Below are 22,182 nucleotides of genomic sequence, written 5' to 3' on the forward strand. Positions count from 1 at the left end.
TGGCCCTGAAGCATATAAGCAAACAATTCAGACACGTTTATTCCAACCACAGACAGGCCACTGTTTCATACCAACTAGGACAGCAAAGCCATTCCCCACCCCTTGAACTTCAGTGTTTCTCAGCTGCGGTATTTCTTTCCCAAGTGGCCATTTAAAATAAACAGTAATAACAGGAAGGAGGAGGTGCTGGGACAGCTACAGAAAAAGGGTCCTAAATAAATAAATCCCACTGGTATTCAACTGCTCAGCACCAGGGCTGCCAGTGGCCCCACTTTCAAGGAGAATAATGAATAAATAAATAAGGCCTTGCTAGAGCTAAAGTTTCCCACTTTTCACCACTCAGAAGACTGTCCCAAACCTTGTGTCATCCAGAGATTATATGGTTCCCAAACATAAATCCAAGCAGCATTTCTTCTTTGAAAACCCTCAGGCCCCATTTGTTAACCTAGAGCTCGACTCAGTGCATGGCAGACTCCTGCTCCTGCCAAGTCACCTCGCAGAAGGAAGAACAGAGGTACTGAGCCACGGGATTACACACATACAAGTGAAAACAGATTCAACAGCAACCTGATCCGGACTTAGTAAGCAAATTCATTTAAAAAACCCAAAACAAACAGAAATCATTCATTACAGCCATGGAAAGATTATTTCTCTACTCAAGCACGTGTGTTGTGCCTCTTACAGGGCAGGGGATGACACATTTTGGAGGAAAGTGGGGAAAACATCAGAGTATTTAAACACAGGCAACTTATCATAATGCAAAAGTCTACAGCAGACTCGCTCGGGATCTTCTCACCGCAGGATCAAAGGGCACAAGAAGAACAAAGAGTCGGCTAAAGTGATACAAATGACCAAGATGGAAGAACACGACTCATTTCAGATACAGAAATGTTTAATGGCGTTAAAGTGCTACTTTAATGGGGACCATATGCTAACATTTAAACACAATTCCACTGCACTGCTAAATATGGTTGTCTTTATTTTTTTATTTTATTTTATCTCTTTTTGCCCAGCCCTACCTAAAACAATAAAATAAAATCTAAAGGACTGAAATTAACAACCCATTCAAATCAGCAATAAGTTATGAATTTTATAAAGCATTTTTTCCTCTTTTTTTTTTTTTCTTAGTAACGAGGGGGTAGTTAAATTACTTAAGGATATACAAAGTTTCAAACAATGCCATAGGCAAGGACTCTATTAAGGTTTTTTAAACTTGGAAAACAAAATAATCCTGGCCATTAAAAAGACAAAAATAAAAAAGCAAAGCCCTCAAAGTGCAGGTTAGAATGCTCGTCTCCGAGAAAATTAGAAAACATTCGCTATAATAGCTCTGAACAGCACCTGCACAGATAAGATGGCAAGGCCCTTGGGAACAGGACGTGCAGTCAAAACGTTACATTAACATGAGAGACGTGCTGAGCTTAACTAGGTTAACTACTGGACTGGAACTTCAAAAGTCAGCAAAGGGAATGATTCTAAAAAGAAAACCGAAGAAACCCCCACCAAACCTGGCCTCTTCCAGCTAGCACAGCCTTCATCCATTGTGTGCATGGCAAAAAGCAACTTTGCATTTCATTGGGTCAAGTGCTTCATCAAAACAGAGATCTTTTCATGGCATAAATTCATATAAAAGACATCTAAGGTTTCATATGGACAAGCTCTAAAAAGACACATCAGACTTGGGGTGTTTTCCCTCCCAACACATTTACAAATGTTTATCAAAAAATCTCTTCAAATAAAAAGGTCATAGTGGCTCAGTATCTGGGCATGACTTCCTGTCATATCACCTCTCATGTGTGCTGGTTTCTCTCTGTCCTCAGCTGGTTGTGTGCCTGCGTATGAGCACGCCTCTACCGGGAGATCTGCTGTCGGCGTCACAGCCCGAGGCATGACACAGCCCACGATGTGCTGGTAGATTACAAGTGTGTACCTCTTGCTTTAGCCACGTATCAGAGGTACTTGGCATTTTAAACATGTCCAACAGAAAGCTGAGCTGAATGGTGTTCTCCCCTGAACATCTCTCTTTGCTGCCCGTCTCTCTCTGGGCACAGAATGAGACCTTAATCACCATCGTCACTCTCATTCCTAGGCTACGTAAGCCTTCTTAGATTTCCTAGTACATTACGACAGCATTGGATTGTGATAAACTGTAGGACACGGTCCTTTTAGGACCACAAAAGCTCTTCAGAAGGGCCTAAACTAGGTTGTTCAACCTGAATGCAACGTAAGAAATTCTGACATTTCCCAGATCTCATGACGGAAAGAAAGGGATGAGTCTCTAGTATCCTCTTTCAAACAAATAAATTCAAAACAAAGTGTTTCATCACTAAGGTCTAGATCCAGGTCCCACAGAAACAAATGGATTTCACTGACTTCAAAGGGACTAGTGTTTGGTGTAACTTTTTGCCAGCAGGGGTTGGGATTGGTAACATGACCAAATGAACACACGTGGGTTTCTGTGGAGGCTTCCTTTACCCAAAAAGCTTTATATACAGGTCCCTCCAGGACTAGCTGTCAATATGTCATTTCTGAAAGAGGATACTGGCATCTAGGACCCAGTTTGATCACCCCAGTGAAATCATTCGCCCTGCACTGTTGTCTCACTTGGTTCTAGGAAGCAAACGAGAGCTTGACGCTGGCGCTGGAGTAACCCTCGTCACTCCCAATACTCTGCAAGCTGCTGTGATCATCAATGTCACTGATGCTGGTTGTGCTGATATTGTCCACTTCTCCATGGGAGAACTCTGTGCTTTCAACATCCACTTCAATCTCTTCTAAAAAGGAAAACGAGAGAAACACACACAGGTTAGCACCACAGACCTAACTGCTCCCTCCAAGGCAGCGACCTGCTGGGACTCCCCCAGTCAGGGATGAGGCAGCAGTCCGGCAGCAAGACTTTCAGTGCTCTCCCTGGAATGGGACGGGCTGTGGACACGGTTTATAAAAAGACTAGGTGCCAGCTTGGACTTTTTCTTAGGGACTTGGCAAAGGGGTTTGACTCCTCCAGCATGCAGGCCGCACGATCAGCATCGGTGGGCCACCCCACGCACTGAACTTGTTCCACTACCTCTTTGGAGCTCTACCACCCCAGTGTTGGAAACAAAAAGCAACATAAAACAGATGTCAAAACAGAGGGCAACAGAGAAAACGGAGCATGAAGTTACCCTGAAACGTGCTACTGGCCTGATATTACACTGCCAAAGCCGGGACCACTCGTATAGGGCATTACAATGCATTACCATGGGGAGCTGGGTTTACTCTCAGAGACGCTCAGTGGACTTTAGAGCATAAAGCTTAGTTTTAAGAAAGACTTAGAAAGCCGAGATCTAGTTAACCAGATATCTTGGTTCCCATACTGTTTAGGAATTTTCCAAACGGATGACTTCTTTTTTAAAAAAGCCACAGACTCACACCCAAACTATACAGCATCTTTGGGTCGTTCTGTCAGTAAATACCAAACCATCTATTGTGCCTACATCTCTCTCCACAGCAGAGATATTTTAAAAAAGAAAACTATTTGAATTCAGTTAGCCACTCAGGTCACCTCTGTCCAGTTTCAACAGAGGAGATGAACTCAATGGGAAGCTTGGGAAAACAAACAAACAAACAAAAAGAAACCCCACAAAAACAAAAAAAGTGTGTGTGTGTGTGTGTAGAATGACTCCGGGAATTTTAAGAGGCGATTTGCTTGGTTTTGTTTGCTTGGCTATACCACGGTACCTTGGTTACACCATGGCCCAAATACAGAACGAGAAGGTGGATGCTGCTTTTAACATCCGTTCCAGTCCCACTAATATCTTCTTAAGATTTTCCTCTTTGTGTTGCTGAGAGATTCAGCAGACCAGAGAGCACAGTGGATCTCTCAACTTTACCATCAGGTATTTAGCTACCATCTTGTGATCACTTTATTTTCCCTAATTAATGCTTCGGCATTTTAGAGAGCTTTTCAGAGAAACAAGTCACTTTCAATGCCACAGAAATCAGCTCAAGTTGACAATAACAACACTTTTTCCAGATTTAAATTGAACTCATGCAAAATACTAACCTCTTCATATATATACCCATGTTTGTGTGTGTATGTGTGTGAGCAAAATCAGCAGCCTAAATAGCAAAGACCATGAGAAGGGGGTAGCTGAGAGACACGTAATGGATGAATCTCGTGCCCTCACAGAGTCCTGGGGATTCAGTGCTAGTTCAGCAACACCCACCTCGCTCCGAGTCCGAGCGATCCGAGGAAATGGTAGATCCAATGCTGTCCATTCGTATTCGCTCTATCTCCTGAGGACCCTGTAGTTGTTCCAGTCTTCTCTTTAGGAATCTTTGTTCTCGTTCCAGATTCTCAAGCTGGTGTTGGCTTCTCCTCTCAGCCTCTTCAAGTTTCTGGCATGATCAAATATGACTCAATAATTAGCTTCATCCTTTTCTCCTTCCCTCCCACCTCCACTGCCAGCCACCTGCTTTGCTTAGACCTTCCCAGGTCCCAGAAGGATTTAAGCTGCAAAAGAGCCCTGAACCAAGCTGCCTGGCAGTCTCCAAGTACAACGCCATCTCCTCACATCTTTTCCACCTCTCAAGTCCTGATAAATCATACACATTAGTATAAAAAGTCTCTGAGGACAGAGCCTCTCCAGAGAAAACGATTTGAATTGTAGCAGTTTGTGGGTCATTCCACATGGGTTCAGGCACTTGCATTACCAAATCTGTCCACGACGGGGCCTCAATTCCCTTAACCAAACCAATTCAGGGTTTGTTATGATCCACTGTAACATAAAAACGTGCCCTGGGAGTTCTGTGTTCCTTGCTGCATGGTTTAGTAGGATTTCTCAGAAACAGTTTTCTATTCAGTAAGTGATTTACATAACCTACTACAGATTTCTTTGATCACAGCTGGGAAATCTACCAGGGCACTGTTCTTTGTTTCCTACGACAAGCACATTGCATAAGGAGGAGTCATTTCAGGCTAACTCTGTCCCTTCGGCAGTGCTTTTTCTCCTTCACCACCCATCCTCCCTCCCGCTATCCTGACCTGCGACAAAGTATTTCAGCCTCTTCCAGAAACTGACAATGCTGCATTTTCTGTTCGTGCTCCGCTTTGCCAAAAGCGAATCTCAGAGAGCGCTGGGCTAGCTGGCAGGTTCGCACATAAAAACCCAGCAAGCCAACCCTGTCTCTCACTCTTGTGGTTTGTGCTAACGCTTCAGCAGTGGAAACTCACTAGCACATCAGAAAAAATATAAGCTGCATTGCCCATCAAAATGCAGTCGCTCAACAGCAGGTATGGTTTTCATTAAAGAGATGCAGCTGCCAACAAATGATCACAATACAGAACAAGACCCCTGCTCTCCAAATCAATCATTTCCGTAGTTAACGGAGTTCATTATGGACTCTTCTAACAATGTGGCTTGTAGCAATGATAAATCATTAACCAAGGGAGCAAGGCTTGCTTGCCCCCCCTTTTTTTTTTAAAAAGAAAAAAAAAAAAAAAAAAAGGTTTTAGTCTCCTTCAACAGTTACCTCTAGGCAGCAAGAGGGAGCGATTGAATTGCACTTCCCAACAGCCCAGACGGAAAGCAGCTGGGAAAAGCAGCTCTTACCTTGATATGTGCTTTGGCTTTGTTGAGCAGCCCAAGCGTTGTGTGCCTGGTGCAGTCTGGTCCTAGCGGTATCAGAACTTTTAAGCGTTCTAGACACAGGCGGAGGTGAGCTCGGCTGCAAGGGGAGAAGAGGAGGGTCAGAGCTATGCTTTCAGAAGGAGAATGTCACTTCTTTCTCTACTTCCCTCCTACAGGGCAGTTTTCATGTTTCCCCCCCTTTCCACACATCACAAGATTCCCCACAGGTACCAGGACAGACTGCCACTGAACTATTTACACTGCAAACACCAGCTGCTCACCAATACTTGCATTACTGCTAACCTCTGACAGACACTGTTTATTTTCTTGCTGTCTGAACTGATAATCTGACTCATCTGGATGAACTTTGTGCAGGGGCAAGGCACAGAGGCAAATGGTACAAGTATCTTGTGGGTTTCCTCTCTCTCAGCTATTTGCAGTGCTTTGCTGAGAACTTCAGTGAAAGCAGTTTCAAATGACTGCTGCCCCCTGCACGCTTGTGCGCTGCTGGCTTGGGGACATTTGCTATAAACTGATCTAAGCACCGTCTTTTTGCAGAAAATTAAGATCAATGAGAAAAAATGGTCAGCCCAAAACAGCCAAACAATCCCTGCTGGCAGATAAAGGAGCTAGAGGGAGCTAGCTCCCAAGAACTGCTCTCTTACTCCCTCCTGGGCCCAGGTCTGAAATGCTGCTGGGGGTGCAAGGTCTGTGGGAACAAGAGGACCAAGACCTTCCCCTGGGCAGTCTTCTGACCCTGGCTCACATCTACAAGGATAGGCTCAAACATGACAGCGTTGCTGGTATGAGCCATTTTCTGCAGAACATGGCACCACATTCTGGGGAAGATGGTTCAGGCAGCCATGGCAGAGCACATCCTCAGGCTGCACAGGAAAACTGTTCCTGCTGTCTCCTCCTCTGTATCACGTATGCAGGAATGAAAGCAGATTTATGGAAAACTATCAAGTGTGGGTTGCCTTTTTCCCCTCCCTCTCTCTTTCCAGACATTAATGATTTATGTCCAAACTTGTCATCCCAATCAATAACACAATGACATCAGCTCCACCATTCACATGCAAGAAACACCGGTGCAAAAGAGTCCTGAAAGCCTATCCCAGCCCCTGCTCACGCACAAAGAAACCGAATCTTAGCCTGATCCATCTCAATGCAGGGGAAGAAAAAAAACAAACCAAAACCCACACCACCAAAAAAAGAGCATGGACAGTTAATTTCCATTTGTTTTTCAAATTCACTATTGCACCCAGTTTGAAAGGGGTGGGGGAGAGGAGTCTGTAATCAGGCAATTATGTCAGTGACAAGCAAGGATGATTAAGGGTGGAAGGGTCAGGGGTTTTGCTGATGAACTGTCAGTGCAGGGGAGTGTTCACCAGCGGTGCTGTAGCTGTGAGCTCCTCACTGTTTCTATTATAAATCTCTTTATGAAGGGTCCATCATTCTGACTCAGGAACAGCCACAGGGCTACATATGACCAGCAAGGGCCTTGAAGAACACGTGTTTTTCATTAAATATTAAGAACTGGAGGGGTGGGGAAAGGGAAATCATAATAAAATCAAAATGAAAAAAATAGTAGTAACATCAATCTCATCTCTTACTTCTCAGCTTGCTCTAGAGCAAACCCCACTGACATTAAATCCATATGGCTGACATGGGGGGATTTTTTTCTACCTGGAAGCCCATTTTCAACATAGAGTTTGATCAACAGGAGTTGTGTGCACCCACTACAGGTGTTTGGCCAATGTCCCATGAAGACCTGTAGGGCTAGCAATGAAAAAGCTGGTTCACACTGGCACCATAGTTCATATCATCCCACATGAGACTGGACACTGACTTCTTGCAGCTAGAGAAAGGAAGAGGAGGACGATCTTGTGGTTAAAGTCATTCTGGGTTTTGAATCTATTTTTGGCTATGCCATAGAGGCAAGTCACCAAGTTAAAAATGCAGCTTGAGTAGTGCTAAAGATGTGTGCACAGATCTAGGGGCTGAGGAGCAAGGCTGGCTCCACCTAACTACAAGTAGGGACTGCAGACTTCCTGCTGCCCTGCTGGGCAATGGCAGCTCCCAGCCCATGGTGAAAACTGAATTACTTGTGCAACAGACAACAAAAAGTGTGGGGAATCAACATCTAACCAGTGTCAAACATATCACAGTCCACTGCTGAATGCAGAGAGAAATGGACAACACACCTCCAGCCTGAGCTTTGGGCTGAGTCTCAGCACTGGAGGTTTTATCAGGAACCGGGGCAGCTGCTGCACCAGGAACTGCAATTCCTGGAACCAGCGATCAGCTTCGGGCAGGAGCGAGCACTGGCTGGATTGCTGAGACAATGGTTAAAAGGATGGCACTGATCTGCCACGTCAAAAGCTAGGTTATGTGCAGACTCGATGAGATGACTGTGTTAAGCACCTAAAAGCTATACACAAAGATCCAGCCAGGTGGTAAAACCCTGGACACGGAAACACCGCCTGTAGTGCCCCAGGACCACGGTGGATCGAAGAAGGTTATTGCGCCCTGCAGGCTCTGACAAGGGCAGGGGTAGGACAAAGCAGTCACAGGCTCTGTCCTCATGAAGACGCTGGAAAAGCTGGCAGAGTTGCTTCCCCAGCATGCATGGCCACAAAGGGGACATCGCCCCAGCTCTGGATCCCCACATTGGCTCTCAAAGCCCGGAAGATCAGCCCAGGCTCACCCCAACAGTTTCCAGAGAAGCCACTCCTGCCAGCAGCTCTGCTGGCTGGTCGCCAAAGGCCGTGGCCCACAGGGGGGGTGATGGCCTCTGCCAGCTCACCAGGCGTCAGGAGGGGACGCCCGCCTGTGACAGAGGGTGTGAGCACCAGCTGATAAGCTCACGACGGCACGTCGCACAGCTTGGGCAACAAGCACACTGCAGAGGCAGCTGGCGTTGGCTGAACTAGGCACGCTTGGAAGAAGTTTGACCAAAGCAATCACTTCTGTGCTGTTGTTGGATTTTCCCCTTACTTTGCCCTCAGAGCTGAGCCACACCGAGTTTTGATGCCACTGCAAACATAAGTGCATTTACATCCCCAACCACAGCCTAACCGAGGGAGAGGCGCAGGGCTCTACATCAGCATACAGCAGCTGTAGGGACAGCCTCGGTGCGCAGGCTGGTGCAGACCAGGACCAGCCAGGCCCTTCAGCCCCAGCAGTCACCTCCCGCTGCTGGGGACGACACTGGTGGAGCCGCTCGGGAGCTCCCTGGCCTGGCGCACTGGGACAGCGAAGAGCAACCGAGCCCGCAGACCGTCCTGGCACACGAGTGCGCTGCTTTGCTTCAGAGAGATCAAACCAAACAGCTTCCCCAGCTCTCTTCCCTTCACAGTGTTCAATACCTCCCCTTTTCATTTTTAAAATCTAACCCGGTTACAGTCCCTGATCTCTCTTAACTTCCAACAGCCTGAGTGGACCATGATGGGTTCTTAAACCACAGCGCACACGGGCAGGTCTGACACACTGATGGGTGGCTTCAGTAAAGACCCAGAAATGAAACTCCAGAGCTCAAAAGCACCACAGCAAACTTAGCTAAAAGACCATTTCAGAGAGAAAGCACTCACAAACCTATTAATCTTTCTTATCAAGTCCTGGAGCTGTACCTGGACAGTTGTAATCCCACAGGTCAGGCCACGATCCAAATGTCTTTTCCCCTTGTTTACCTGGACTTCGTTGCAACGTGGCTTCGACAACGCTGCAGGCTGTTGTATTCAATGAAAATACCAGCATTGTGCAGGCTCCAGACAGAGCCAGACGGCTTTCCATGTAAACCACTGGATTATGCCAATATTTGACGCATCTGCCAATATCTGGAAAAACAAGTCTAAATGCCCATATTGTTATATAACAGAGAAACAACTCGGGCTTGGCGCGAAGGGCTGCTGCCTCTCGCTGCCTTGATCCCAGGGAAGACAAGAAGATGACAGAAGGAGAATTTCAGTTTCAGCTGAGGCAAAACCTTTCAACGCTAGCTGCAGGGGAGATGTTGAGAAGCCGGAGCCCTTTTCTCTTGCCTAAACGGCCTTGGAAAAATTCAGGCTCTCACAGCAGCATCCTGAGCACATGGTAGGTGCTGGAGGATTTGAAAGGAGGGTGCTCTGCTCTCTCCCAAAAGATCAGCCCGGTGTCCCCCTCAGCCTGATGAGGGGGAAGACTCCCATTTGAGATTCCCAAGTGGGGCACCAGGGTGGCCAGAAAAGGAGGAAAGCACCCAAGAGGCTTTGGAAAACCAGAGCCTAACACACACCTCTGTCCCAAAGAGCTGAGGGCATCCTTTTATCCTGTTCCACCTGGCAACTCCGGCTAGGACAGAGCCCCTCTCCCGCTTCTGCTTCCTCCCCTTTGCAGGGCCAGGAGGAGCGTAGAAGCAAGTTCCTCTGGCATGTGGAGGGCAAATAGAGCGAGGATGCCCTCTCTCTCTGCCAGAAGCTGCTGTGGGAAAAGGCAAACAGCTCCTAAACAGACAGGCCAGGAGACTGAAGCAGAAGAGGGATGAGCAAACTCAGCAGCCCCATAGCCCTGCCAGCTGATCACAAGCTGTAGGTGGCTGCATGTAGGTGGAAGAAGGGGATGCTGGCCCCTGAAATGGCAGCCCCACTGCTGCCCACTGGGTACGTGCTGTTCTCCCCCCTTTCCCTGCGTGTCTGTGCAGGAGCTCCTGACTGTACCTGGATTATCTACTTCCACCCCTGCAGCTCCCCTCCAAGCCTGAGCCCCCAGGCTCTCTGTCCTGAGCCTCTATCAGACAGGAGCCTGGCCCTTGCTCCCTGCAGCCCCTCCCTGCACTTGGCTCTGCCTGGCTGCAGAGGGCTGTAATTTCACAGCCTGCTCTCCTCTCCAGCTCCCAATGACATCATCCACTCTGATTATATAAAGCACGGGGAGGAAGCCTTTATTTATGCGTGCTTTTTGCTCATAGCTTCAGCTGTCTCACTGTACGACATGCACCCAAATCCCACTGCAGGCAGTGGGCTCCCTTTTGCCTGGATCAAAACTGCAGTGCAGAAAAAGGTGTGGGTGCAAAAAAATTTCTCCATTTCCTTCCCTCAAGCCTCTGAGGATATTTTTGAGAGGTTTGGGTAGGAATCAACCTACCCCACCACTCTGCACCATGGCAAGTTGGGCACAAAACCACCAGCCTCTTCCTTGCCTGGGAAGTCCCCGGAGAGCTGAGGGACCTGTGATGGCAGCTCCAAGCCTTGTGTCTGCTGGTCATAAAGCAGCTACACACAGGGGCTAGAAACCAACATACCTTCAATGCCCAAGAAGCGCCCCCCAGCCCAGAGCTGGAAGGCCACCAGCAGTTTCCCTCCCTGGGCCCTGGTGGGCTCAGCCAAACCCCTGTGCATCCCCTGCAGAGTAGGCGACACCATCCACCCCCCACTCCGGTCCATCCTCCTCTTGCGAATGTTGCAGCAATGGCTGCAGGCATGACCGACAGGGAGCCATCCCTGAACACAAACATCCCTGGAGAGACTGTAGCTTCGTTGCTAGTACAGGTTTTGAGTTTGTGTTTTTGTTTGGATTTGTTTGGGTTTTTTTTTTTTTCTTCCAGCTTCCACCATGGGCAGAAGCAATGGAAACTGAGACAAGAAACTTTCTCTGCTGAGGAGTCAAACACTCGCGCACACTCGGCTCTGAAGCAGCAGGTTTACCAGATTCAGCACTATCCCCTAGTCAGACACTGCTGACAGACTTCGCTGAATCAAGGCCCGAACATCTGCAAAACACAGACACACTCACACACAGAGAGTCTCTTCCCCTCTTTAAAAGATCAAGCCTTCCTCCCAGCAGGAAATGACCAACTCGCCTCCAAGAGCATTTCAAAATGCTGAATTCTGATTTTTCTGTGTTGAAAGAAGGGAGCATCCGAGGGAAAAGAAAAGCATTTCCCAGATATTTTTGTACTATGCCTGCAGGTCTATAGGGCTTGAATTCAACAGTGGATTTAAGCATGTGCTCAACATTAGGAATATGCTCAAGTCTCACTGAGGCTAAATCAGACACTTGATCTCCAAGAGATGTTAAAAAAAACAGAACAAAACCAAACCAAAAGCACCAAAAGAACCAACAGAAAAAAGGACATTATCATCCTTCCCCTCTGCCCTCCTTCTCTTCCCTCTACACCTTTTCAAAGTCGCGTCTAATTTAACCCTGAAATTAGAAACCACCAACTTTGTTTGGATTTCAGAGCTAATAGATTGCTTAAAAAATTCAGGAGGGATCGCTGGTTAAAGAAAGCAATTCCTGGAGAAACACAAGTGACCCCACATCAATAATTCACTGGATGAGAATGATTTTGAGATAAAAGTAATGAGAAACACATGCAAAAACCACAGGGCAGGGAAAATGGGGGGAAATATGGTTTCCTTCTAAAAGCAATTCAAAGGTCAGAGGCGGCTTATCTTTAACAGCCATCATACAATTTGGGATTTTTCTCCTTACTCTAGTCTCTAACCCCCAGCCCAGCCCCCTCTGCAACGGTATCTGCCCCCTGCTTTACTGAAAGCTTGTCTTCCGCGAAGGAAGAGGTTTTGCCAAGCACCTGGATCAGGACTGGCGAGGCAGCCGGGCAGTGGAGCCGAGCCCGTGCTCTCTCTGCTGCAGAGCATTATGCAATTGCTGCGAGCCCTCCAGCCACGCGCAATAAAGCTGCGGCGGCGTCCAGCCAGCCTGCAATAAACACACTCGCACCCGCTCACCCCAATTCCACAGGACACCGGAGACGAGACACGTGTTTTGGAATGAAATCTGGCTCAGAAATATGCAGTTAAAAGTTAATATTCTCCACCTGAGCTGTGAAATCATTCAGAACAAGCCTTGCTTTCTGATTTTAAATCAGGTCGCTTCTCACGATTATTTGTTTTCCTGCATTTGCTCCCAGTTGAAGGAGATGCTGCTCATTTGCCTCTTTGTTTTCAGTCAATTTCTACCAATGGCTCCCTGGCATGTAGGAGTATTTGTATTCTAAATGCTAATAAAATGTACCATGAAAAAGTAACTGAGAAAAAAAGTGCCTTTAGATCTTTACATTTTTTTTAAACCTTTCTATCATTGAAAATAAACAAAGAAATGAGAATTCAGAACTGACGATAAAAAGACTTGACAATGTATTATAAATAGAAATTTAAAGGACCAAAAAAGTTCTATGGGCAACATTTTTAGCCTGATCTTAAACATACCAGATCTGTCTGCAAAAGTTAAAGATGAACATGCACCCAACTGTGTTCTCACACCCAACTGTGTTCTCAAATCAAGGGCAGATGAAAAACCAACCACAAATGAAGAGATCTACAATTAAACAACAGTAAAAACAATAATAGTAATAAAAGCAAAACACCAAGGCAATGCAGCTTTTCAAAGTCATACAAATCACTGCACCTCTGCCTGGTGACAAGCCACACAAGAAGGAGATAACGGGTGGCACTGTGCTCAGGCATCCCGATTCAAGCCCATAAGCAGCAGCGAAACACAAGCAGCACTGTCGTGATGCGCTCCGCAACAGCGGCATTTTGCCCAAAGGCCACCTCAGTCGCAAAACTAAGACAAGGTACAATGGGAAAGGAAGCATCTTACCAAACTTGAAATACTTGGAAAAATGGCCAGTTTTGCAGCACACAAACCCTTCTCCACATCTGCAACAGAAGCTGCAAGCCTTAAGGTAAGCATAAAGCACGGATTTTAACTTAAAATATACTGCCCACACTCTCTGTTGTAAACTTTGAAAGAGGCTGTCCTACAAACCCTGCCCTGACTGTCCCCGAGCCCGACGTGGCCTTCCAATGCAGAGCTAGCATATGGCCAAGTGCACCCCCAGAGGCACACAGAAATTGCTTCTGCCCCCAACTCTTCTAGGTGGGAAGACTCATCATTGATTCCAACTTTGAAAGAGCTTCAGGCTCTGAGCAAACAGAGGCTGCGAGACCAACAAACCTTGTGCCAAGTGGTCTGGTGCCACCACTGGTCCGTTCCAACGTGGGTCTTTCTAGCTTACTACTGCAGTCTGCAGGGAGACATGCTCTCCTCAGCTCTGTTGTCACACAATTGTCAAGATCTCCCCCTTTCCTGAGATCCTTCTAGGTATAAAACTGAGCATTATTGAGAGGGCTCTCCTAATTTCATTGTGATTTTGAAGGCAAATGAATTACTTCAAGGCTTTCCAAAATGAAAAAAGGGGAAGAGAGGGACGGAGGGAGGGGATATCAGGCAGTCTCCAATCCCTTGCTGAAATATGGGGGATCTGGCCGAAAGATTTGGCTTTAGGGACGGGTAACAGGCACTTTTAGCTATCTCTCCCAAAGGCTGATCAATCTGTCCACGCTGTGGAAACATTAAGTGTAAATCACGTTGGTCAGTGTGTGCAGGGGTTGGCCTACAAACACCTTAAGTGGACATGTGAGAGAGCTTCCACTTCCAGGATTCAAGGCCACAGCACTGCAGACACAGCTGGGAACAGGACACTTCTGGAAGACTTGGGGTCCTACTCTCATCTCCGAGAGCACTGCAAGGAGTAGGACTGCTCACATCTCACGCTGAGTCTGTTACCTTCCCTTTCACTCTGTCCTCTGACCAGCACTACAACGGCTCCAGCCTTTTGTTTGCTCTGCTCTGCTATCAGTAGCTGTCATCCTTCAGCCTGCTCAGGTTTTTGTTTCTGTCCTCTTCTCCAATGGTCTACTGGATTGGAAACTCTTTGGAACAAGAATACAGTTGCCAAATGCACTGACGTCTAAACAGAAATACTAAATCAAGCAGATCCCAAAAGATTAGACTAAAGCAACAGTGTGGTTCTGAAGCTGAAGTGATATATCTGGGGCTATTTTTGTTCACACAATAACTCTGGGCCTTTGGGTCCTATTTGTTGCATATCTTGAAGTTTTTCTGTTTGAACTAGAGAGCTAGAATACAGAAGATTCATTTAAATGAATAAAAAAAAAAAAAAAAAAGAGACCACCTGTAATCCCATGACTTCCAAAACTAGGATGCTTAAAGGAATAGCAAAAAAAAATTGAATACTGATGCTCACAGTAATAAAAATGATACCATTTGGAAGGTGCCTCTAGAATGAACTCACAGCTGTTCTGTAACTTGACTGCTCAGCCTTTCCTAACCCCTTTGATCTTCAGAGGCACCAATGAGACAGACTGCTTCAACTCAGCACAGAAAGATCAAATATAACAGCCTGTGCTTCACGATGAAAAGGTGATGAGAGCAGGATAGGTGGCCATCTGCCCAGCAGAGGAACGGAGTCAATTAGTGCCTGGTATTTTCTCTCGCCCCTTCATTTTCATCCAGATCTAGCACCGAGCTCTCAGTGCCCGTTCATCAGGTTCTCCTCCCTCCTCTCCCAGCTCCTCTATGGCTTTCTGCCTTTCTTTGAAAGCAATCTGGACAGTTGTCAAGAGATGTCAAATAGCAACAGATGCTCTGGAGCAGTGTCTATTATTATTATTTATCAAAGTTAATCTCCCACTAAAGTTATATATTGAGGATCTACTATTATTGATCTTGGCCATTAGCCATAACGTATTTTAATCCCTGGTGAATGTAATTAACTGAACTTTACTGTAGCACAACACACGATGTTACCAGCTAAACCCCTTTTAGGCTAAGCTGTGCTTACAACAGTATGCTAAACCCTATAGCCATGACAGGCCATAAATACTCTACATCACGTTCTCCTCCTGACCTAAAAACACAGCCTCGTTGCCGCCAGTATGGTCACATCCAGGTACCTCTTGCACAAGATCATTCGGCACCAACTTTTCAGTCACGCTCACTGCCAGCCATGCAGGTATCACAGTTTCGCTACCCTGGCAGTAAGATATGGTCACAATCCTGCACTTGGCTATCAGGGAACACGCAAAGCAAGCCGTAAACACCAACGTGCAACCTAGGCCAGTTAATTACACAGCCCTGACTAGCCTAGTCTAGTACAAACTCTGTCTTTGTTAAAAGGTGGTTAAAAATAGACCTGCTCTTTAAATAGCCAGCGGTGTCCTGTGCCGTCGTTCTCACTAATATCATTATAATCATCCTTCTAGGGATACGCAGTGTGCTCACAGCCGCAAAGTCTGGCGACGCTGCTCCAGCCAGCGCAGCGCCCTCCTCCACACCACCACCATGCCTGCAAAGCAGCTGTGCCGTTCAGCAGAAACCTGCCTCGCCCAAGAGGAGGCAGTAACCTGCTTTGCTGCGACCTACGGATTTTCAGCTTTACTGCTAGAATTAGGTCACCGCAAAGATAGCCAAGATTTTCCAAACTCACCAGCTATTCTTGATTATTCTGTTCAGAGGTTTCCTGGCTAAGCACCATGCCTTTGAAAAGAAATGAGGAGGTATTTCAGGATACTGCAAGGTTTCTGCAGTCGTGACAACAAGAAGCTCTCACCCCATAATCCATAACTGCCTCTAAGCCTGCCAGGCAACAAGAAGAGCTCTCCAGTTCGGATCTACTACCATCGAGTCCTTGCAGGCTCTCAAGGAGAAATCAAAGATGGTGCACAACAGAAAACAGATGAATTAGCAGGGACCTCCAGAGACCTTTGAAGGCCACCTGCCTGCACTGAGACTAGAGAACCTTAGATATTATAAGGCAGCTTCCCACCAGGCCGCTGGAGACTGCCCCTGGACTAGTCTCCTGGCTACATTGGAAAAGCTACCCAGGGTCCACAGGGTGTCACAGCAGTAAAGGCACAGACAGTACCTCAAATCAGAGCCTTTGTTTCTCCATAACAGTACTGAAGGAGACCCTGGACCTCAGTGCCTACTAAATATAGTCAGGCTTTAAACCAGTAACACCACTAAACAGTCAAAAGAAGCAACCACCTGCTGTGTAAGATGGACATGGTCCACCAATGGCAGAGTAAGGGATGTTACCAACTTGTTATTTGGGAAAATGTATTTCCTGTTTTCAAAACAACGAGCGGGGAATATGCTGATATCAAGAATATATTCTGATCTGGTACTATATGTTACTTTTGTCATTAATGTAATTTTAAAATGAAACAGACAAGCTATTGCTGCTAAAAGATATTTTTACTGTTCTTTAAGATAGGACAGAATTTTTCCACCCCATACATTTATTTTCTGAAGCTATATTCCAGTTTCTTCACCTTATAGAAGGAAATCATAATTCCTAATGAAAAAAATATTCTAAGAATGTGACCATTTGGAATACTTGTTTACACAAAATCTTTTATGCCAGAAGGAAAGCATGTGCTCTTCATCTAATACCTCTTCGCACTGTCAGAAATATTTAAGGAGTCATCAAACATCTACCGTACAGGTACAGAGGGCATACATCTGGAACAGAGGAAGCAGTGCATGTAATTTCACCTTGTAAAATTATTTTAAAATTTAACCTCAGACTTCCCAGGAAAAAGGAATCACCAGCCAAGGTCACTACCAGATGTATGTTTGGAAAAAAGCACTAGGAAGGAGAACTTAAGAGATCCTAGCACTATTTTTCCTATTGGATAAGGATTTTTGCACACAAAGAACAGTAATACTGTATTTCAAAAGTCCAGGAGTCAGCTAATGTTAAGGGACAAACAGTTGTAACTCAAGTTAACTACGTATGTTACTCAGCAGGGGAACCTGAACAGAGAAGCACAGCTCCCAGCGCTATGACAGCAGATGGGTCATGCCCTGATCTCTTATGTATGCAGGTACCAGGAAAGAAAAGTAGTTTTGAAAAAAGGTACCAGAGAGTGTGGAAACACACCTTGCTTCTGCTTAACTGGTTTGATGTGCTAATACAAACTCATTGTCAATACAGTTCTTCCAAAGAGGAGCAGGGTTTATCACCGAGAAAATTAAACCAATGTAACCTTCAGGGAAAAAAAACAGTGCCAACAAAACAACCCCCCTGCCTTGCCCTTTCACTTTAACTACCCTTGACACCTTCCTTGCGCTTTCTTTCCTCCGAGCACGCGTAAAGGCCAAGAGATGCAAAAATGCTCAGACCTCAAACAGGGAAAAAAGCATGAAGCTGGCCACTTGGAAACCATTTCCTTGAGCAGGAAGCAAGACAAAATGTGTTCATAAGACAAGAAAATTGCTTGACTTTTTTCAGCTCAGCTACAAAATACCTAGTGCTTCCAATAGGGCTCAAAAAACCATTATATTAAGCACAGGACATTCTACCTAGTGAACTCTTGATCAGCTGGAGAAGATCATTATGACCCCTGCCTGAGTCAGCAATGCCACAAACGGATACAATTTTAATTCCCCCAAACCAAGAACAGCTGTAGTTGAGTAAACTAACATTTATGGGAGGATTAGCTGTCTTACTCGCCCTGTATTCTCCCAGCAGGAAAACGGTTAGGATCCCACCTGGGAACAAATCAGGCACTGAAAGGGTCACGGTTTGTTTTGGAAAGAAAAATAATTAAAAAAAAAAAAAAAGAGGAGCTGGAACACCTAGTCCTCTGGTTTGGTGGTAATTGGTTTCCATTTGCTCAACTATGAGGACAATATTAAGAAAACAACCACTTGATCTTACAGAAATAGCTGCAGTGGCACTGCATTAATCACTATCACACCCCTCCTTCCCTGTTATTTTGCAGTGCTTATTGTCACACACTCGCGAATTTAGGCAAGATAAATTACTGCTTCATGGTCAGATATTTTCCATACAGTGTCCCATCCTGGGATCACTTCATTTCAAAAATCACTGGTGTTAAAAATAATAATAATTAAAAAACAACAATAAAAAAGATCATTTTCACTGCAAACCATTCACCTGAGGAGAGGCTGCAGTGGGTTTCATCATTATGAGAGCCAAATGGCAAACCAGAAGCACAGATTTCTTGACTCTCCTAGTGCTTTCCTTCTGCTAGCCAGGAGCTTGCAGAACTTGCATGCACTTTCAGGAAGGGCAGAGCAGCAACCAAATGGAGCCGACATTTCAACTCCCTCCACAAGCAGGAAAGGGTTATGCAGCAGGCAAGACCTTTAAGTGAGAGTCAGGAGACCTGTCCGAAGACAGCTTGCATGACCTCAGGTAAATCCCCTGAAGAACTGAAGCACGCACTGCTCATCCACAAAATGGAGCTAATCCTAATTCCCTCACGGAGTACTGCACAGCTAAATCCACTCTTGGTTTTCAGGTGCTCATGTAGCTCAGCAATGACACTGCTATGTGAAGTGCCTAGAGAGCAGGACACTTTGGGAAGCTAATTCACTCAGTTTTCTCTGCTAGTTAGCAATGCCCAGAGTACAAGATGGCCATATTTCTCAAAATGGATCAATAACCCTTCACTGCTCCTCCCACATATGCAACAAAAGCTATGTGAGGTCTCCTCTTTACCTCTGTCCCAAGAAACACCCAAGATGGAATTTCAGCAAAGTTCAAAGGAGTTTAGTCAGGATCATGAAGGATGTATTGTTGACTTTGCAAACAAGCAGTCATACAGCTTTTTATTTCTTTAAAACCTTTAGTTTCTGATGTCCTACCATTAATTCCGTGCATCCAAAAGACTACGATTTAGGCTGCACAGAAAAAAAATACACCAGAGTAGCTCAAACACCACATGATTTAAAAAAAAGCAAACATCTACATAGGATGGTTCCTCTTCTTTCTGTTTTTTAAATACATAGGTTACACTGGCTTATACACTGGTTTTATGTGGAGGATAGAAAACACTTAACTCTGGGTGCTGGGATTCGAGAATCACAGAATATCACCAGAATTGCAGTGGAGATTACAAGAGCTGGCAAGATTACTCATATTTTTCACTTAAAAGAACTGAAGTTTTAACAAACGCTCTTTGAAAAGAAAAAAAAAATAAAATAAAGCCTTTAAGAAACTCCTGCAGTTTGCTTTCCCTGGATGGCTGAGGGGAAGTGCAAGGCAGCACTGTCTGCACAGACCTGAGAGCCAGCTTGGAGGGCTTATGGAACCCCCCTACTTCTGTATAGCAGCTTTCCATTCTGACTACTGCTAACCATCGACAGTGTGCCCAACCCACAGACTAACCCCCTTCCCACTCTGCTCTTCTCACACCACGTGTATTTTTCTCAGAGATCACTAAGAAAAAAACCGCAACCCAAACTCCAAGAGACACTCATGACTCCAGAGGGACTTTGTATACTTCCCTGAAGCACATGGCACCAAATACAAGACTTTTCTTCTCCCCCTTTGCAATCTCTTCACTGAAATGCAACCCCATATGTGCTTTTTCCAGTGAACACCAAGCCTGTAAGCTGCTTTTCCAAGCCAAGAAAAGTTTAAAAGAGGTCACGCCACAGAGAACCGGCTCTGCGCATTTCCTAAGAGGGTCATATTACATAGACTATCCACCGGAGACAAAGTGTTCCCATCCGGTTTCCCACTTCTTTTGGCATCAAAGTTGCTTTTCTGGGTAGGTGAAGTGGCAAACACATGCATTGGGAAAATGGGAGATGAACATTTTTCTCCCCCTAATTGCTCATCTCAGCCAGAATTCCTCATCATACTTCTAGGGTCTAACAGTGATTCTTGCTATGAAAGTTGATAACTATCTTCAGCGTTTGGGACTCTCCACACACACACAGCGGCACTCAACTTTGGATGGCTTTTCTCCTCCCCTAGAACAATGCTGAAATCCTTTTCTTCTTAGTTAGGCATTACGAAAAACTTTCTAGCGGTAACAACAGTTAATCAGGGCAATAGGTTGCACTGCCTCCCTAGGCGATCCTGCTGTCAAAGCTTTTAAGGCCATACTAGATCGGCATCTGCCAGGAAAGGTTTAGATAGAGTTTATCCTGCTTTGGGGCGAGGGGACAGACCAAATGAGCGCTGCAGGCTCCTTTCAGCCCCATCTTTGACAGCGTCACAAAACACCACATAAGTCTGAAGAGCGCAATTTCTCACCCTCCTTTAGGAACAGGGCCCGAGCCAGCTGCAGGGGCAGCGTGCTGAGTCTCTGGAAAGCAAAGATGAATTTTGCCTCTCTGAGCTATGACCCTGATGACAGAGGAAAAGATTTGCTCCAGAGCGGCAGGAGGAGCTGCTGCATGCAGCTGGAAAAGGGCAGAAATGCCACGTGTGTGGGAGCAGGCAGGCAAAGTAAAAGGGAGGATCCTGAGGCATCTGCAAGGCACAGTTTCCACTAGCAGAATGGGACAGTGCCCTGCCGTGCAGCTTGGCGAGGAAAGGACAGGAGTATAGCAAACAGCAGGAGGGGTTGCAGGAAGAGGAACGCCCACCCCAAGGCACTGAAACCACTTACGCCCCAGCGAGCTTCTCTGTATGCAGTTATGCAGCTACAAACATGGAAAGAGCAGCCAGCTCTGAGGAGCGCCAGGATCCAGTCTATGAGAAACTCTGGAAAGACAGATCAAAGGGAAACAGCAAGCTGTATGCACAGCTGGGGCTGTTGTCCCCTGTTGAAAAGAGACGGGCACACAGATTTGAACTGCAAGCTTTTTGTGTGTGCTTGCACGTAACTCTGTGCATCTGTGCAAATGTGAGTCCTCGCCCCACATTCGGCCTCTTGACACTACCCAAGTGCAGCTAAAGAATGGGATTTTCCAAGCTGTATGGAAGATTCCCATACAGCTGGGCAAAATCTAACTGGGCAACCCACAACTCAACCCACCCCAGGAACAAGGCCAAACAGGTGGGAATGAAAGACACAGGAGATACAAAGCAACCTCTTTTTAGCCTCTGAGTTCTACAATAAACGTGATACCCCACTCTCCCTTTCAGAACAACTCATTTGAAGAATTTCACTGAGTTTCCAGAAGGAGCAGAACACTTTCTATCTAAGGGCTGGATTTTGGCCATGTGGAATTACAGTGAATTACCCAGAGTGCTCAACAGGTTGTGTCTTTAAGTAGCGCTAGAAAGTCCCTCGTGGGAGGAAAATGTGGAGGACACATCGCCCAGAACTTCCTGGGAGAGTCAGAGCAGTCCCTGCTGCACAATCCATCTCTGAGTGGGAAGAGCAGAGGAACATATTGCGGTAGCAGACGGAAATGCTGGCAGCTGCCTGCTCTTAGGTCCTGAGATACTCCTGGCTGACCAGGCTTTTCAAGGCTAGGGACAGCCACAGTGAGCTCCTCAGGGCTGACCTCACCTCTGAACACTCCTGTTCTATTCCTTTTCTCTTCTGGGCTGCTCATGGGGAGATCTACCCATACACAGATAAACAGCAAAATCCAGTCTGGCATCAACTTCCTTTTCCTTTCTGCATATCCCCTCTCACGGGTGTATGGCTTTGCCAGCCTTCACCCTCATAGAAGGGTCCTTGCCCTTTCTCTGCAAAGAAATACACTCACTTATTCACATGAAGAGCAGCACCTATCAAACACCCTCCTTTCGTTGTTGCATTACTCACTGTCCTGGACAGTAAGCCATTTGGTACAGGAACCCTTGGCACTGCTCTCCACATGACTAGGCATACCTACAGCACTGTAGAGACAACTAGGGAGGAGCAACAATTGCCCAAGTGAAGGAGCAAGTATTCATTTGAGAGTCATTAAGAGCTGTGCTTCTAAATGATTCAGATGCTTTTAGATATTCCACCCTAGCTCAGCAACCAGTCAACTCAGAGAT

General features: G+C 46.0%; 1 protein-coding gene across 2 annotated transcripts in view; it reads right to left on the reverse strand.

The window, feature by feature from the left end:
* Positions 1-571: 571 nt before the first annotated feature.
* Positions 572-22,182, reverse strand: part of MXI1 (MAX interactor 1, dimerization protein) — a 59,024-nt gene continuing 37,413 nt past the window's right edge. For both annotated transcript variants that reach the window (XM_086466345.1, XM_009950978.2), the window contains exons 4-6: positions 5,595-5,709; positions 4,209-4,380; positions 572-2,774 (exon numbers count right to left, since the gene is read on the reverse strand). In XM_086466345.1, coding sequence (XP_086322471.1) covers positions 2,611-2,774; positions 4,209-4,380; positions 5,595-5,709 — 451 coding nt within the window. In that variant the 3' untranslated portion in view covers positions 572-2,610. The remainder of the gene's footprint in view (positions 2,775-4,208; positions 4,381-5,594; positions 5,710-22,182) is intronic.

The sequence above is a fragment of the Leptosomus discolor genome, chromosome 6, assembly GCF_034619465.1.
Source record: "Leptosomus discolor isolate bLepDis1 chromosome 6, bLepDis1.hap2, whole genome shotgun sequence".
Taxonomy (NCBI): Eukaryota; Metazoa; Chordata; class Aves; order Leptosomiformes; family Leptosomidae; genus Leptosomus; species Leptosomus discolor.